Source organism: Asparagus officinalis, chromosome 5 (assembly GCF_001876935.1).
Source record: "Asparagus officinalis chromosome 5, Aspof.V1, whole genome shotgun sequence".
Lineage (NCBI taxonomy): Eukaryota > Viridiplantae > Streptophyta > Magnoliopsida > Asparagales > Asparagaceae > Asparagus > Asparagus officinalis.
In genome coordinates, this window is record NC_033798.1 from 8924233 (window position 1) to 8943518 (window position 19286).

Below are 19286 nucleotides of genomic sequence, written 5' to 3' on the forward strand. Positions count from 1 at the left end.
GAGTTTGCTTTTCACATTTGAAGTGGATGCACACATTCATTAGGGGGGTATAAGAAAGGGGCCTCGAGGCATTCTGAAACTAATTTATAATTTTTTAGTAAGTTTTTCATCAACGGGCAAAAAATATCTAATTATACATTTGAAGTACTCTTAATACCATAAAATCATTGGAGAAATACTTAATACAAAACCAGTCAAGAGGGTCAAAAATACTGATGTGGTGATTTAGTTTTTATTAATGTACTAGGTTGGATGCATGTGCATTGCACATGGTTAAATATCATTATTGTTAATTTCTTATTTATTTATTTTCTTACTATAATTCGGTTGTAAAATATTTCTTTCATTTCAATGTGAAAAAGTAAAATAATTTTTTTTTTGACAAAAGAAACAGAGCTTAAAGCCCTGTTCATGTATATTTATATATTCATGAAAGTATAAGAGGTAACATTTACAGTAAGAGAGTGTGGTGAAGAGAGGGGGAACATTGGAAGATGTGTGCTACCAGGAGAGAGCCTTGCCATCACTGGTAAGTACAAATCTTCAATGTTCCCCTCCCCCATACCAGCATCAAAACAACAAAAAGGAAAACCAAAAGACAGAGTTAAGAGCTGATACAGGTCAAAGAAAACAGCAACAAAAGAGTACAAAGAACAAAATGAACCCTTGGGGAGGCTAACTGATGGCTAGCTGAAGGGAGGATGGCAGCAACAAAAGTAAAATAATTTATTGTCCATATACCTATATATATAGTTAATCAAATGTATTAAATTATCATGACCAATGTTAAATCACATTAAGTATAATTTACAGAAAATAGTACATGATGATCAAACTTCTTTTATGAAAAATGTAATATGGACAAAATTTTATTCTCATCGCAATCCTATGTTGTCATTTTATAATTTGCGCAAAATTTTCAATAAAATATATGAATATTCTAGCTATTTATGTTCACCAAGCTAAAATGACTAATTTATAATTTTTTAGTAAGTTTTTCATCAACGGGCAAAAAATATCTAATTATACATTTGAAGTACTCTTAATACCATAAAATCATTGGAGAAATACTTAATACAAAACCAGGGGGGTTATAAGAAAGGGGCCTCGAGGCATTCTGAAACTAATTTATAATTTTTTAGTAAGTTTTTCATCAACGGGCAAAAAATATCTAATTATACATTTGAAGTACTCTTAATACCATAAAATCATTGGAGAAATACTTAATACAAAACCAGTCAAGAGGGTCAAAAATACTGATGTGGTGATTTAGTTTTTATTAATATACTAGGTTGGATGCATGTGCATTGCACATGGTTAAATATCATTATTGTTTCTTATTTATTTATTTTCTTAATATAATCCGGTTGTAAAATATTTCTTTCATTTCAATGTGAAAAAGTAAAATAAATTTTTTTTGACAAAAGAAACAGAGCTTAAAGCCATGTTCATGTATATTTATATATTCATGAAAGTATAAGAGGTAACATTTACAGTAAGAGAGTGTGGTGAAGAGAGGGGGAACATTGGAAGATGTGTGCTACCAGGAGAGAGCCTTGCCGTCACTGGTAAGTACAAATCTTCAATGTTCCCCTCCCCCATACCAGCATCAAAACAACAAAAAGGAAAACCAAAAGACAGAGTTAAGAGCTGATACAGGTCAAAGAAAACAGCAACAAAAGAGTACAAAGAACAAAATGAACCCTTGGGGAGGCTAACTGATGGCTAGCTGAAGGGAGGATGGCAGCAACAAAAGTAAAATAATTTATTGTCCATATACCTATATATATAGTTAATCAAATGTATTAAATTATCATGACCAATGTTAAATCACATTAAGTATAATTTACAGCAAATAGTACATGATGATCAAACTTCTTTTATGAAAAATGTAATATGGACAAAATTTTATTCTCATTGCAATCCTATGTTGTCATTTTATAATTTGCGCAAAATTTTCAATAAAATATATGAATATTCTAGCTGTTTATGTTCACCAAGCTAAAATGACTAATTGATATATTTCATACTAGTATGTAACATTTTCTTTTATAAAGTGACTTGCTATTTTTTGAAACATAAAATTAATTTATAGTTAACTTTGACTATTTCATGTAATTAGAAATATACTCATGCTTTTAAGTTATTTTTTTTAATGAGCATAAGATTCCTCTTTATTTATGTGTCATTCTCTATCCCATTTAATTACTCTTACAATTCGAAACTTCTTTAGCTTAACTATCTCAATTATATCATCTATCAAGACTCATCTCTATTTTTTCATACCTGTTGGCTACTAATATTCTGATGGGACGTAATTATTCTTATTCAAGACTATCAAAATAATTGCAACTAGTGATGACCCTAAATCCTTTAAAATGATATATATTGAACATATCATAATCAAAACATCTAGAAAACTTAAATAATACCTATTTGAATAATTTTAGTCACATAATTTTTTAATTTTTTAAATTAATATACCTATTGAACATCTCAAATGCTCGTAATTAGTGAAGAGCCAACATATTTTGAAAAATAATACATATTGGACATCTCATTCTCAAAAACATCAATAAAGAGGATTATATTTTTAAACCTTCAAATTTGTCATCATTAATAGTTTGAATGATATGATAAACTTAGTTTAACTAAATATAATATTTCTAAAATTTAACTTTATCATCATTAATCAAATTTGTCATCAACTAATAATTTGGATGAGATGATAAACTTAGTTTAACTAAAGATAATCTTTCTAGAATTTAACTAAAGATAATATTCAAAAGGATCAATGATAATATCGACTATGGAAATTTTTTCTCAAGCTCATACTTTTATAAAGAGTGTATATGTATAAGAGGTAAGATGTGCACGTGGTCAAATATTTTGATTTTTCTTTTAAATTTATATCTTCACTATAAGTGCATTATGGACATAATTGTTTTATAGGTTGACTTTGTTTTCTGGATAGAAGAATGAGAAAGTTAATAAAAAAGAAATAAATAAATTTAGAAGAAAGTATATTTAAAGAAACTTTGAGTATTTACATATAATAATACATAAATACAAGAGTGAAATGAGTAGAAATAATCTGCCTAATCCATGATTAAATCAAGATCGATGAATAATTGACCAATTCCTAGTTGCTATTGTAGCCATTATCTAAATAAATTATTTTAATTAAGTGACGCGTGCGCGCGCGCGCACACACACGCAAATATACAGAAACACATACATACATACATACATACATACATACATAAATACACACGTATATGTGTGTACTAAGATATTTATTAATGTATACAATTTATGAATAAATGGCAACTGAGGATGTATTATAGTATATGTAAATGAAATACATGTTTGTTTCTGTTGCAAAAGTTAACGTGTAGATGATGTTCATAAATGAGTTCTAAATTATAACATTGTTCCTTCTTAAGTTTGTTTTATCAAATTTCATAATATTTTCTTGCCATTCAAATTCACCTTATTTGACTAAATTTTGTGAAGCTCCAGAGTTTTTTTTATAAATTAATAAAATTTTAGGAATCTTTTTAAAGTTCCATGCTTATATTTACTATAAATGAAAATTACTACTATTTTATTAAATTTGGGACATTTCTATGAAATTTTGAAAATGTTTGTAATTTTGGATTTTTCTACAAGTTTTTTAAATTTTAGGATTTTTCTATAATTTTTTAATATTTTGAAGCCTTTTCAATTTCGGTAAGTTCTATGTGCTATTTTGTAAAGTATATAATTCCTAAAGTCTTTTGGATATTTTTAATAAATTTATAAGTTAGTTATTTTTATAAAAGTCTTTAAATTATGGAAGTCTTTTGAGTATTTCTATGTTTTGGACAAGTTCTATAGATTTTGGATATTTTCTAGCTTGGTTAATCACATATTATTAATATTTGTCTTCTTAATGAAGATGATTTAGGATGTGAGAATATTTCATAATATTATCTCATTACCTTTATCTTTATTTTTTAATTTAAATATAAATGAACAATAAAATTAAGAGTTCTATTTTTTTACTTGTTGATTAACAAATTTAAATCTTTAGATTGTTGAAATTATAAATCTTCATATATTTTCTCTAGTAAATAAATTTTTTAAGTTATGAGATTTTATATTTTATAAATTTCTTGGAATTGGAGATTGAAAATTATCTATAACTTGTATCTTTTTAAAGATATTTCAATTAATTAGAACATCATCACAATGAAATCATGTTAAAGATATTTCTATTAATTATGATAATTGGACATGTGAAATTCTTTTAGATTTTTTTCAAATTCTGTAAAATCTATACTTTTCTATAAATTTAATTTGTAGAATCTAGAACTTTTCTGTAAAATTTTCAATACTTTGAAATCTTTTGGATTTTGATCTAATATATATAATTTTTGAAAGTTTTTGAGGCGTTTCTACTAATTTTATGAGTTGATTTTTCATATAAATATTCAAATTATATTTATTGAGTATTTCTATAAATTGTGTAAATTCTATAAATTTTGGATATTTTCTAGCTTTGTCACTCACACATAACAAATATTTGTATCCTTAATTATAAAGGTAATATTTAGGAGGTGAGAATATTTTATAATACCATATAATATTTATTTTTATTATAAAATTTAGATATAATTTATATGTCAAGCACCAAGTTTAAATCTTTAGATTGTCAAATTTTAAAATCCTTCTCTATTCATTTCTCATAAATAAATGATATTTTTTTTACGCTTAACTTAGGCCAATTTCGCATTACCACTCTTAATTGCTCAATATGAAGAAAATCACCCCAACATAATTTAATTTTGATCGACAAAGTTTAATAAAATTTAACTTTGCTATAAATTCAATAAAAGTTAATATTGATATACTAAATTTCAATAAAATTTAAGTTTGATTGATAAAGTTAAAAAAAACTAACTTTGTTATCCAAATTTCAACAAAGTTTAATTCTAATACCAAATTTTAAAATTTGAACATGTATGGGTAAAACCATCCAAGTATTAATTTATGCATAAAAATTGGGTGAAAAAAGGTATGGGTGGTTCTATGTTAATGAAATAGTAGTTAAGGGTGGTTTCATGAAACTTGAGTAACTAAGGTAGTAACGTGAAGCAGTATCTAATTTACGTGTGGTTTCCTTAAAACGGTCTAAATAAATTTTGCAAGTTCTTAGATTTTCTATTTTATAATTTATGAAAAAGTGGTTGAATGTGGAGATTGAATAATTATCTATAACCTAATATAATTTTTAATATAATTTCAAAAAAGTATAATTTTTAATATTCGTAAATTAAATCTTAGCTTATACACATATTAATTATGATAGGATAGAATAATTAAAGTTTATACTTATTAATTAGAGTTAATTATGATAATATTTGATAAGATAATAATTTAATATATAAAAGGATTAAAGGTTGTTGATTGACAATATATCAATTCAAATTCCTTATTAAGAACAAATTTTCAAATCAGACCCATTTCAATTTTTTTATTTAAACCGATCCATTTTTTTTATCAAAACCGACCCGATTTTGTAATTAACAGCTTAATCACCATCCTAAACAGTCAGGGTTGGCAACCCCAACTATTTAAGAATGTGTTAAACCCTAATTAGAAGCTTTAAACCCTAAAAATTAATATCCTAAATAGTCGGGGTTGCCAACCCCAACTGTTTAGGAAGGTGATTAAGTAGCTAATTACAAAATCGGGTCGGTTTTGGTAAATAAAAAAAGGATCGGTTTAAAAAAAAATAGGAATATGTCTGTTTTGAAAAATTCTTCTCCTTATTAATTTTTGAGTGACATAACATCAATTCAAATGATTTGATGGACAGATCAAACTATTAAAGAAGGGACCAATCCCAAAGAAAACATTAAAGTCGCTTTGGTGTCTCAAAAGTTTTTTTTTCATTTTAACTTTGATATCCCCAAAGTATTTTCCGAACACCTTGATACCTCAAAATTCACATTTCTCTTTGATACCAACATCCAAATTTCATTAGATTTTTTATGAAATTTATTACATCTGTCCACCACTAAATTTCCTTTCAACGGGGTGAAATGGGCCTAAATGTAAAACAAGTTTTAGAGAAAATCTAAAACCATATGGATAGGGGTGCGAAACTATAAAATCATACTCCCTTTAAAAGCACGAGTTCAGAAAATCTTTTTTAGACAAATTGTAAAACCCCATAAATTTTTAAATGGGTATATTGAATTACTAGCGAGAAAATAATAATAATCACATATGTAATTATGCATACATATATAGAAGGTGTATATCAGTGTTTTGAGAACTATATTAGTGTGCATATGTGAGAGGTTTTGATTGGTGTGAGCATCAGGTTCATAATCATCTCTGTTGACGATTTCTTGTTCTGAGCGGTCGACCGCAGGAGTCATGCCGGGCGACCGCTGATCGATCTCGCACTCAGGAAATTTCTTTCCTGCTGTGCGGTCGACCGCACTGGGCACGGCGGCCGACCGCCCAGCAGACAGAGAGTCTTCTGGGTTTCGGGTCTTAGCGGGTTTCGGGTCGGGTCTAGGGGTTAGTATATAATCTAATGAACCCGGGAGAGAGCTCTTTTGATCTGAAATCAGAACCCTAGCCCCCTCTCTCCCCTAAAACCCTAGTTTCTCACTCTTTGGTGATTTGGAGGAGCTTTGGAGGGTTTTTCTGCGGATTTTTGGTGGATTCAGCGAGAGGGATCATCTTCCTCCAGATCTAGGGCTTCGTTTTCGTCGTAGGCGAGTAACATCTCGCCCAATTTCATCCCTTTTCGTTTTTATGCTTAGATTTGAATTTTAATCCGGTTTTTATTGAGCCCAAATCGTATTTTGTGTAGATAAAGTAGATCTTATGGCTTGAGGTGCAAGAATCATATTTTTCAGTAATAAAAATTTCACTAATGATGTTTAATTAATGAGATTTTGATCTGAAACGCTTTTATGAGAGTTAAACTCATTTTTTATTGTTTAAGAACTTTTAAAATCATGTTGCTTAAGGTTTGGGATTTTTGATAATAAGGTTTTAACCATTTAAACTGGTTGTGTATTGCCATAGTTCACTGTTAAAGGTAATAGTATATCGGGTATAGAAAACCCCAAGTTTTTAAATGAGTTCGGTAGCTGACAGAACCCAAAATGGGGTTCTGTCCGCCCAGCGGTCGACCGCAGAGGACTCAGCGGTCGACCGTCGCGTTTTTCTGCCAGCAGAATTGTTTCTGCCCTTTGGGCGGTCGACCGGCATGACCCCTGCGGTCGACCGCCGCTCAACTTCTGAGCCCAGTGGTTCTCGGGTCTGCGAGCGGTCGACCGGAGTGGGCTCTACGATCGACCGCCGCACAGTATTCTGCTTTATTTGTTTCTGCTGTATCGTACACTCGTTCGAGTGCTTACTTCAATCATCTGACTTTGATCTTCAGTTGTACTAAGCATCTATACATGATAGATGGCCTGAAATACATGCCTAGAATCACACGACGAGTTGAGTGTGAGTTTTGCATAAGTAAACCATACCTTGAATATCGCTAATGCCTGCTCAGTTGCACAGTCCTCGTGTTGGACTATAATCCATAGAAGTCATTGTGTTGGACTATAATCCATTTCAGTCCTCGTGTTGGACAATTATCCATTTATCTCACGAGTTGGGAAATCTCTATATCTAATTCATGTATTAGACATCTTTCTTAACCCTGCATGCGACATTTCACAGGAGTTATGACATGACACTTATGAAGAATATGACACCACATATATTGAGAGTATGATATGACACTCATGTCCAATACGACATGGTATTTATGTGGGACGTTACATAATACAGTATATAAATGTCCTGAGATGGGTTGTATTTCCTTTTTGCTTATTTTCTGTGCACGTATTAGACTCCAGGTTTGGTACTTAGGGATTTTCAATTTGGGATACAAGGTATATACATGAGGGTTTCCTTGTTTGGATTATTTCGCTCGACGTACCTATGCCCGTGTTGAAACTTCATAAGTACTAAGACCTATTGTTTATTGATAGAGTAATTGTTTATATATATATATATAGTGATAACTGTATTTTCTTATACAACGAGGACTTTGACTTTATATTCCTGTATGTTGGATGATGAAATACTATTTTACCTCTATCGTTTCATCAGCTATCTCTTGTAGTATCTCTTACTTGCTTTTGTACCTACACCTATTATTGACCCACTAGAATGATAGAATTGTGATGGTGAAACATGTTATTGCACGGTGTGGTGCATGGAAGGTTTGACATTCTTGGTTTTATCTCGGACTGCAGCCTTGTGTGAACCCAGGGGCGTCACACAAATATACCCCTTTATAGTTTGAACTACCTTATCTATAATCAAATTCTAATTTTCAATGGTCAATATTACTCTTCACTATTTTAAATATTTTATTTATATCTCAATATATCCTAACCATAATCATATCTTATCCTAATCCTATGTGAACCATGTTTAGCTTAACAATTTAAAAAAACTAATATTAATAAAATATATAAAACATAAAAATGATATTAGTTTGTTAAGATAAAGAAATTACAAGTAGATAACATATTATAATACCTGAAGTATTGCAAAAAAATCATATAAAGTTTTAAAATTGCAAAAAAGACCCTGAAAAGTTTAAAATTATAAAACTCATCCAAATGTCTTAAAACTTAAAATAAAAAAACATAAAATTAAAAAATTAACATCAGTTTGTAAAGAATTTAAAATTTACAGTTAACACCTCAATGTCTCAAAAATTATAGAAACACCCTCAAAAGTTTAAATTACAGACAAGCACATTAAAATTCTAAAATTTTAAAACTTACAGACAACACAGATGAATTCAAGAGATTACCATGATACACCTAAAATTTTTAACATTTAAATTTAAATTTTTTAATTAACACCCTCAATATCTCAAAAATTATAGAAACACCTTCAAAAGTTCAAATTATAAAAAGCCACCCTAAAATTCTAAAATTTGTAAATAAAATAAGATGAATTCAAGATATTACTCTTAGACACCTAAAAATTAAAATTTGCCAAAATTGACCTCAAAATTTTTAAAAAACTCCTTCAAAATTTAAAAATCGTAAAAAAAACTCTAAATTTTCAAAATTGTTAACTAGCACACATCAAATTTGTCGATTGGTAGACCACTGAAATTTAATATTTTTTAAAATTAATCTATAGTTTTAATAATTACAAAAGGCACCCTCAAAATTTTAGAGTTACAAGAAATATACTAACATTTAAAAAATTACCACCAACACATATAACATAGAATTTACAACTACCAAACTTAAAAGTAATTTTTTTTAAAAATTCTTTCAAAATTTTAAAAATTATAAATCACACCCTTAAAGTTCAAAACCACAAAAATGGGCTAAAATTTTAAAACTTGGCAAAGAAAAGTGTAATTGTTTGGTATTTTTCATATATATATATATAAATATTATAGATTAAAAATTATCGGCACTATATAAATTAAAGTAATTTCATATAATTTTAGTAATAAGTTGGGGTAGCCAAAATACATTCGTAACATTAATTGATAGATGTTTAAATCCATAGAAATGATAAAACACTATAATATTATACCTTAGCATTAATTGATTTTAATTTAGAAACTTTAATCTTTGACGTTAATAATATTTATAGGGTAAAAGAATACAAGGAATTACATATGGAGAAACTATTAGAATATTTAGAGATAACTTTAAAAGAATTGAGTTATTTCCATTGCAAATGGGAAAGTGATGGAAATAAATCTAAAATTCAGAAAACGTCAATGAATCACTTGAATTGGCATTAACATAAGACATATCTATTAATGAAGCACTGAATGAGTTACATTAAAAAATAATTTAATAACTTTATCCTAATCAAAGAAAAAATCTCCATGGAAGACATAAGAAAAATTAGTAAGTATTCATAAATTCCATACTGTGTTCTTCAAATTAAATATTAATATTATAATCTAAGAGAAATTGGTAATGAATAATGCAGGTATTTAGTTTAGATCTTTATGGAAAATGACAGGGATAGAGCAAAGGTAATATTATTGAAATAACAGAAATTCTTATTGGATGCACATCAGAAGAATTCATTTTAGAGGAAAATAAAGAGATAGCTTCTAATTTATTTAAGTAATAAATTAGGAACACAAAGAATTTTATATATATGAAATTAATATTTATTCTCATTGAAATAGAAAAAAAATCAAAGTCTATATTTTGAGCAGTTTGTGTTGAACATCATAAGTACATTTGACTTCTTTGTAAAGTTAAATGAGATGATAAAAAATTAACGAGCCTAGGAAAGATAATAGCATAAAAAATACAAAATTAGCCTGATGTCACAATTGATGTAGATGATGAAGACAATACTCTAGAATTGTCCGAGAAATAATAAATGATAAACCTGAAGAAGGATTGATCTTAACTCAATAAAAAATAAAATAGAAGAAATAAAAACAATATTTTATGAATATTTTATAGAATAGTTTAATTATTTTGAGTGAAATTAGGAATCTTTAAAAGAGAGTTTCATGAATTTTTTTCAGTACTTTTATATTCTTATGTTGATGTTTTTATCATATAAAAGTATACTAGAGTTAGCATTAATCTTTAATTTATATTTTTTATGAAGTCTATCAATGATTAGGAATAAACATCATAATCTCTTTTGCATCGTTTTAACATACTTTAAATCAATCATTTTGTTATATTGGTTTTAAATATTCACCTTCCTTGTATAACACTATTTTAATATTTTTCACTTTGCAATGTTATACTTTCTCAAATAAAGCTTAGTTTCATATCGGTCAAAAATAATATGAAAATTTAAATTATTTTTAAATTATATTTGTTTTTTGTCAATTCAAATATCAACATGAAAATTTAAATTGGGAATAATCGGGATGTAAAAGTTTAAAGAAAAAAATGAGCACAAACTGCCAAAAATACTTAATCATGGTATTAAATCACGTGCATTGCACGTGTGTAAAAACTAGTAGAATTAAAACCTCTGGTCCCGTTTGGCAAAGGGTTAAGGAAGAGAGATTAAGGAGAAATATTAACATAGTTAGTCCATTGGATAATCTGAAAGACTAAATTATTAACCCGTTATAAAAGTTTTATTTTAACCATTATGATCATTTGTAGTGTTTGGGAATAACAAGGATTTTGATTATTTTCTTTATAATTAGAATGATTAACTCTTAATCCTTCTAAATAGGAGTATTAGTAAACCCATCATTTTGAGGGGTTAACTCATTTTAATCCTTCTAGAAGGGTTAGTTTAACCCTTCTATATTTTTTATGTTTGACAAATTATGGAGGATTAACTCACTTTAACGCTTATATAGATTTTTTGTGTTTGTCGGGTTAAGAAGGGGTTAAGTCTTCTTAACTCCTTACTTACCCTTTGCCAAACAGTACCTTCGGGTATAAAAATATTTAAAAATAGGCTAAAAGGCCAAATTAGTCCTTATGCTAGGGCTTCATAGTTAAATTGGTCACTATACTTTATTTTTTCTCAATTTGATCCTTGTGCTGGGCTTCGTAATGAAATTGGTCCCCTACTTTATTTTTTACTTTTAGCATTTTGTAGTAAACTCCCAATAACTTTTAACATCACACTAAATCCCCCAAAAACTTAAAAAAAACCACACTAAACCTTTAACAACTTTCAAAATCACACTAAACCCCTTATAACTTCTAAAATCACATTGAGCCCACAATAGCTTTTGTAGAAAACCCCCAAAGTTAATATCATTACATTTGACATGGCACATGCCACCCATGTGAGTTAAAAAGACCAAAATACTCCTTAAATTATTAAAGAGAAAATAATATATGAACTTTTTATAGTTTTAACCCTAAAAATAGAAATTCTCATTTTTTGTGGTTCATTTTCCTCTTGCTCGGTTAGCTTTAGGTCACAAACCCTAATCATTTTTTTCTTTTGATTAAATTGTCCTACAATATGATTTTTTATGTTGTTTTCTAGTTCTATATAGGGGATATTTGTAAAATGTAAACTTTATTGGAAATGTTTTGCAATTCCAAATTTATTAAGAGTTTATTGTGATTTGGTGATTTTTTTTGGGGGAATTGGGTGGGTTTAGCGTGTTTTTGAAAGTTTTTTTTTTTTTGGTTAATGAAACTTTATTCATTTCCAAATGAAGAATGTTATGCACAACAAGTTCTCAGAGAGACTGAGATTACAAACAAATACCACTGTTTACTAGAATTTACAGTGTGCACATCCACTTCTTATCTTCATCCGAATGAGGACCATTGAGGATGACTGTTAGTAGGTTGAATTTAATCTCTTTAAACAATTGAGATGCTGGCTTATCTTCTTGTCTGAAGATCCTGAAGTTCCTTTGGCACCAAATGTAATAGATTGTAGAGGTGAGAGCCATTTTCTTAACTTTTTGTTTAAAGCCATTTCCCCTCAAACGATGACAATACCAGTTGATAATCTGATTCCAGCTGGTAGATTGCCATCTAAATTGTAACCAATTCATCACCATGCACCAAACATCCCTTGAGTAGAAGCAATCGAAAAAAAGATGATCTCTGCTCTCTGAACCCGAACACCAGCAACAGGAATTAACACTCACAATATTCCTCTTAAACAGTCTATCTTGTGTGAGTAATCGGTCTTGAACTGCAAGCCAGCTGATAAAAGAATGTTTGGGCATGTTAGAATTATCCCAAACTGTTTTGTGCCATGAAACAGCTGATACAGTAGGGGAAATAGCAGAATACAGCTTTGAGAGCTGTATTTTTGAGTTCCTGTCACAATTTTGAATAAGATTCTTCAGATTCTCAACTCCACCATAAGTTCTCAATGCTTTATCTCTTACTTTCAAGATGCTTTTCCACATCCATGAATCACTACTTTTTGCTTTGACATGCCAGACATCATTATTGCTTAAGTATGAGCCATGAATCCACTTAATCCAAAGACTTTCCTTATTTATATGAATGTTATTGCAGTTGTTGAGTGATTTTTTAAAGTTCTTGATGGGGTCATTTGATATTGAAAATTACTGGGAGTTTATTAAAAAAATTGAAAATTAAAATATAGCTGGAGAACCACCTCTAGCAAAAACTAGGTCGGTTCTGACCCACTTTTGTTTAAGCTGAAAAATAGGTTTAAAACTGATTTTTTTTTAAAACCACCCCTCCCTTATTTAAATGAAAAAAACTAGTTTATCTCAAAATTCTGGCCCAGTTTTGATGGTTTTGTCAAACACACCCTTAGGAATACTTTAGAATATCAAAGTGAACAAATGAGTGAACTTTGGGTGTCAAAGAGAAAATAAGCCGTGAAAACAAACACGCTAGTCAACTGAACTCGGGTTTATACTTGGAGTAATCCGACCCGTATATATATGGCCGTAGAACACGTGTCCTTGTAGTCCGTTGTATCAAACCAAAACCGTGTATTGTATTTGGTACCATTTTTGTCCTTTATTTTGTTTTTTTTTTCTTTTTTCTTTTCTTTTCTCTCCTTTTCTAGTCTCATACTAGTTCTCTCCTTTCTCTCTCGTTTCTGTTTCACTCTCCTCTTGTCCCATCTCTCTCTCTCACTTCTTCTCATCAGAAGGAGAGATGGGCTGTTTCCGTTGTGCTAATAAAGATCCCAACAAAAACGCCAAAAAGAAGGATCAGATCGCTCTATCTCAAGGTATTTTGATGTTTATTGCTCCTTTTTTCATATGGGTGATCTTTAAATCGATTCAATTGGTGATTGTCTCTTGTGGGTCATTTAGTTTTGACCGTATGGAAACGGATTTGAGATGAAAGTTTTGATCTTGTTGCAGTAATTGCTTGATCTGGATGCGTGTCGTTCATTGCTTGTTTGCGTTTGATTGAGATTGCTTTAGGCTGTTTAGGACGTGAAACGTGAATAAAGTTGGGACTTTGATGCGGGTTGAGCCGCAATTTTGTTAGTCTTAGCATCAGAACTTTCATTTTCAACTAAAGGTTACTTCTTTGGGGTTTTAATTTATTTTGTTTTTCTTTTTAAATGAGTGTCAGATGGGCATTATGCATTTGCAATAGCTCAATCAAAGGGAAACCAGATGTTATGGTGATATATGGTAAAATAATTTTATGATTTGTTCATCACTTACATGTACTACTGAATTCAGGACTTCTAAATAAGTAATTCGTGGGATCTAAGAGGGTATGTTATTCAGAGTTCTATTCTATTTTCATAATAATGAGCATTGTAATGTTCCTTGATTCATTTTGCAAGCTAAGAATGTATTATTTCTTTGAGAGAGCTAATTAGAATGTATTATTATTATTATATCCTTTCGAATTCATGTTCGTCGGTTCTATTTTGCTAGCTAAGTGTTGGTTATTTCTTATGAGGGAGCTAAAAATGTATAACTATACATCACTTTATTTGATGTTGTGTCTTATTGTTTGTTTTTTTTATTTGAAATCTGTCTTATTTTGGTTAGCAGAAAAGCTGAAGCCAGCCCCAGCATCGGATTTAAAGAAGCAGAATTCAATAGATCCTAAGAAAGAGATCACAAAGGAAAATTTAAATAGACGGTCTACACACATTTCTGCCCAGACTTTTACTTTTCGTGAATTGGCTACAGCAACTCAAAATTTCAGAGCCAATTGCCTCGTGGGAGAGGGAGGATTTGGCCGAGTTTATAAGGGCAAATTGGAGAGTGTCAACCAGGTAATTTGGCGAGTCTTGTCAATGTTTGTGGCTTTGGTTAATACTTTTGCGTTTAATGACCAATTAAATCATGAATATGGTTCACAAATTTCAGTTTCTTTGAACCCAATAGTAATTTCTAGTCATTTCTTTTAAGTCCATCAGTGGGTACATATATTTGATAGGTTTCTTTTTCCTTAAATTCAACATTTCAAGGAAAAGGCTTGTTATATTGCATTCTCAATTTCAGAGATTTTTTTTTAAAAGCTAGAGACTTGTAATATGTGCAAGATGTTACGTAGCTCATTATGTTATGTTATGACCATGACATGAATTATTCATTGTTTGTTGTGCTTTTGTCTGTAGATAGTGGCTATTAAGCAGCTTGATCGTAATGGGTTGCAAGGAAACCGGGAATTCCTGGTTGAAGTTTTGATGTTGAGTCTACTTCACCATCCTAACCTTGTTAACCTAATTGGTTATTGTGCCGATGGAGATCAAAGGCTCTTGGTTTATGAATACATGCCATTAGGATCATTGGAAGATCATCTCCATGGTATGTTATAATTTAATTACTTAGCACAACATCCACATGCAATAGTCTTTTTTAAGTAATTGTTCAGTGTTACTAAATTTATTTGAAGTTTTGTATCTAAAGTTATCACATGCAGAGCACATAACAACTTAAATGTAGATGTTGTCGGTCATGGAGTTACTTAAGTTAGACAAGTTCAGGGGAATTTTCTATGATCTATAAAGTTTCAGGGGAGGGAGGGGGTTGTAACCCCCAAACTTCGGGGGTTTTGTGAAACACCAAAGTTTTATTCATCTGATTGTGTTGGTTATGGCAGATCTTGCTGCAGATAGGAGACGACTTGACTGGAACACAAGAATGAAAATAGCTGCTGGTGCAGCTAAAGGATTAGAATATTTGCACGACAAAGCGAACCCACCAGTTATATATCGTGATTTGAAATGCTCCAACATTTTGCTTGGAGAGGGGTTTCATCCAAAGTTGTCTGACTTCGGATTGGCAAAGCTCGGTCCTGTTGGTGATAACACTCATGTTTCCACTCGAGTGATGGGTACTTATGGATATTGTGCACCTGAATATGCTATGACCGGGCAATTGACACTAAAATCAGATGTCTATAGTTTTGGGGTTGTTCTTTTGGAGATTATTACTGGAAGAAAGGCCATTGATAATTCAAGATCTGGCGGAGAGCAAAATTTAGTTGCATGGGTAAGAATTTTGCTTAATTATGCGGTTTTCTAATTAGATTATCCTCATATCGTAAAGGATGCTCTTTAAAAATAAGGTTCAATTCTTGCTTGAAGTTTACATTTCTGAACCTTACCTAGCAAAGTATGCAGTCTTGACGTTCCCATGAAGAGAAAGACAAATTGCAGGTCCTTATTCACTTCCTTTCCCACCCTTTTTACCCTCATTTGTTTATTTTAATTATCGTTGGCTCGTGCAATCAACTTCACCTGTATCCACCTTTATATATCATATACAACCATACAAGTAATAAAGATCACAATGAAAAGCTAATCATACTAGTATGCTAATAAAATCTAAGATTGTTACTCCAAGATACTATGTTATTGTTTGCGCTTGGGATTTTCAACTAGGGCTTGTCATTGGCAATTATTGTTCCCAAGATGATTATCTGTCCTTTTGGCCGAGGGAGAAAACTTCTATGCAGAAAATAATTTCCTTTTAGGGTTAACTGCAAATACATTCCTTGTACTAAGGGGATGTAACCGTTTACACCCCTAATTATTTTATTAGCACTTATACCCTTGAACCTCACACCTCATATTTCTTCCATTAGGTTGGGATGTCCCGTGGGAACCGCATGCGACGATAAATACCTTTTTGCCCCTGATTTTTAACTAAAAAAGATTGAATATATCTGTAAACTTGGGCCAAAAGTTACCACCATCTGAAGTTCAGCGGGAGTAAGTGCTGATGAATAGTTGAGGGTATAAGCAGGAGCTCAAAGTCAGATCAGCCTCTATCGATAATTTTTTAATTAGTCCTTAACTAATATTTTAACCCATTGAGCCATAGTTGTTCCCAATCAATTTAGCCTCCATGGTAGTTCCTCTTCCAGAAATATTCCCACTTTACCCTTGACAGAATAGTATTTTTGGCTATGTTTAGGGCGGAGAACCAAGGGTTTAACAATTAAGAAATGTCAGATAAACGTTAGGGGCCAGTCTGACTTTGATTCCTATAAATAGCTCTACCTAGTTGTACAGTTGATGTAGCTGGCACTTAACCATTGTTTTTCTACAGCATTCTGAATCCGCCTCAACGATATTCATTTTTGATTTCAGGCTCGCCCTCTTTTCAAAGACAGAAGAAAGTTCCCTCAAATGGCCGATCCAGCCCTTGAAGGTCGATACCCTTCAAGAGGCTTATACCAAGCGCTTGCCGTTGCTGCAATGTGCGTTCACGAGCAGCCCTCATTGCGTCCTCTTATAGCTGATGTGGTCACAGCCCTCACTTACCTCGCCTCTCAAAACTACAATCCTGATAACTCTTGATGAAGGGAAAAAAAAAGGTTAGTCTTAGGAAAGTTTGCCATTTTTGGTTCTTGTACATGTGGTTTTGGGTCCTATATTTATCGCATTTTTTTTTCTATTGCTATGGTTTTTGGGGAAAGAAATGAAATGAATGTGGTGTGTAGAAGTGTATGATGTCTTTATGGTGGACTTAATGGTTGTTTCACAAATTTTTAGTATTGGGTATCAAATTAGATTCCTGCCAAAATTTCATTTTCAGACAGGCGAAGTCTGGTTCTTAGTTCATCTGACTGCACATGCATATATATTTTAGGGTTTTCTCTATATATAAACCCCTTAAACATGCGTATTTGAAAAACTGCCCCTAAATCGCAATACTTGCAAAGCTACTCCAACATCATCAGCTATGGGGAAAAAAATACCCCCAAATCATCAACTTTGATGTGTTAATTTGTAACTGCAATGTATAAGTAAATAGTCAAACTTTTACTTTTTCGTTACCAACAAAGTTGATGATTGTTGATTTTGGTGGTGTTTCTATTTTCTTTTTCCGAAGTTGATGGTTTGGGGTAGTTTTTTAAATATGCATGATTTGAGGGGGTAACTGCCTCCCTTTATAGCTGATGTGATCGCAGCACTTACTTCCTCTCAACGCAACAATCCTGATAACCCTACTGATGATTAGTTGCGATGCTCTTCAAGTAGGATGTATTCTCTTTTCTAAACCTTTTTTTTTAAATGCTTCTTTTAAGTTTTTTCATGTAATCAAGCGGCTTCTCAGCTTTCACTTCTCCCCAAAATAATTGAAAGTGAATTGTGTAATCATAAACCATTTATACTTCGTAATCATAAACTATTTTATTAGCACTTATGTCCCCTAAACTTTGTGCTGCATTATTTCTGATGCTAGTTTGAGACATAATATGAGAACCACATGATGATAATGTTTAACAAATCCTTGAAATAGGCCATGTTTTTTGGATAAGTTCTTTATTGGCAAAAACTGGGCCAACTCTGGGCTATTTCTTTTTTCTAAGCCCAAAGCTTAGGGTCCGTTTGGTTGCAAAAGAGGCTTGGTGAAAGCCTGACAAAAACTACTGTTTTCCTGAGCTTTCAGCCTAAAACGCATCTTTAAGAGGCGTTTTGGGCTGAAAGCTGACAAAAACAGTGGTTTTCGTCAGGCTTTCACCAAGCCTCTTTTGCAAACAAACGCCCCTTAAATAGGTTCTTTCTTGATTCACCCTCTCTTGGCTTAAGAAAAGAACCAGTTTACTTCAAAACCGAGCTAGGGTCAATCCTAGCTTTTCAGTTTGGAGGAGTTTATTAAATAGACTCTTAGTTTAATCAAAACAAGACTGAATTGTCCTCTAAACTGAGGGCAAAAGACTAATGACATCTGAATGTCGATGATGCGAGTACCCGATAGAAAAGTTTACGAGGTAATAAATGACTTATTTATCGTAGTACAAGGGATATTTTTCTGTAACATATGAGCTCTTCACATAACACAAAGATCACTAATGTCTACGGATGCAAATAGTCCGATACTAGTTGTATACGATGCTTACAATATTCGTACTTGCTTACTAATTATGGATACAGAGACGGATACAAATATTGTCTTGGTAAGGAAAATCATCCGTAACCGTCAAAATTGAATATGAATATGGATAAAATAAGAGAAAACGTATAATGATACAAATCGGATATGAGAAAAAGATGATACGTTGTGATAAAAGCTAAGATTAGATCTTTAGATCATCAAAATTAATCTCACATCCATCAATCTAGTGGTCAAAACAATTATTATTGTATGATCAACAAGTACTCAGATATCTCATCCCTTATTGTATATGTGTCCGTATCTTATTAGATATAGATATTTGGGTATCCATGTTCGTATGAGAAGTATATGGATACACATCTGCGGATACCGATATTTGTTTTGTACCCTATTGTTTTACCAGAATAAAATATGATTAATGCGTTGAGTATGCATGATTTAGAGCAGGTTT

At 31.2% G+C, this 19286-nt stretch overlaps 1 protein-coding gene across 4 annotated transcripts; it reads left to right on the plus strand.

Annotated features, from left to right (window-relative positions):
- Positions 13578-17533, plus strand: LOC109842869 (probable serine/threonine-protein kinase PBL7). Of its 4 annotated transcripts, XM_020411779.1 has the most exons (6): positions 13578-13743; positions 14528-14757; positions 15103-15292; positions 15588-15979; positions 16075-16146; positions 17083-17210. In XM_020411779.1, the coding sequence occupies exons 1-5, from the start codon at positions 13668-13670 to the stop codon at positions 16096-16098; spliced, it is 912 nt and encodes a 303-aa protein (XP_020267368.1). In that variant the 5' UTR covers positions 13578-13667; the 3' UTR covers positions 16099-16146; positions 17083-17210. The 4 variants fall into 4 exon arrangements, with proteins under 4 accessions (XP_020267368.1, XP_020267365.1, XP_020267366.1 ...); XM_020411776.1 differs by lacking the exon at positions 16075-16146 and having other exon boundaries at positions 17083-17533; XM_020411777.1 differs by lacking the exon at positions 16075-16146 and having other exon boundaries at positions 14531-14757; positions 17083-17529.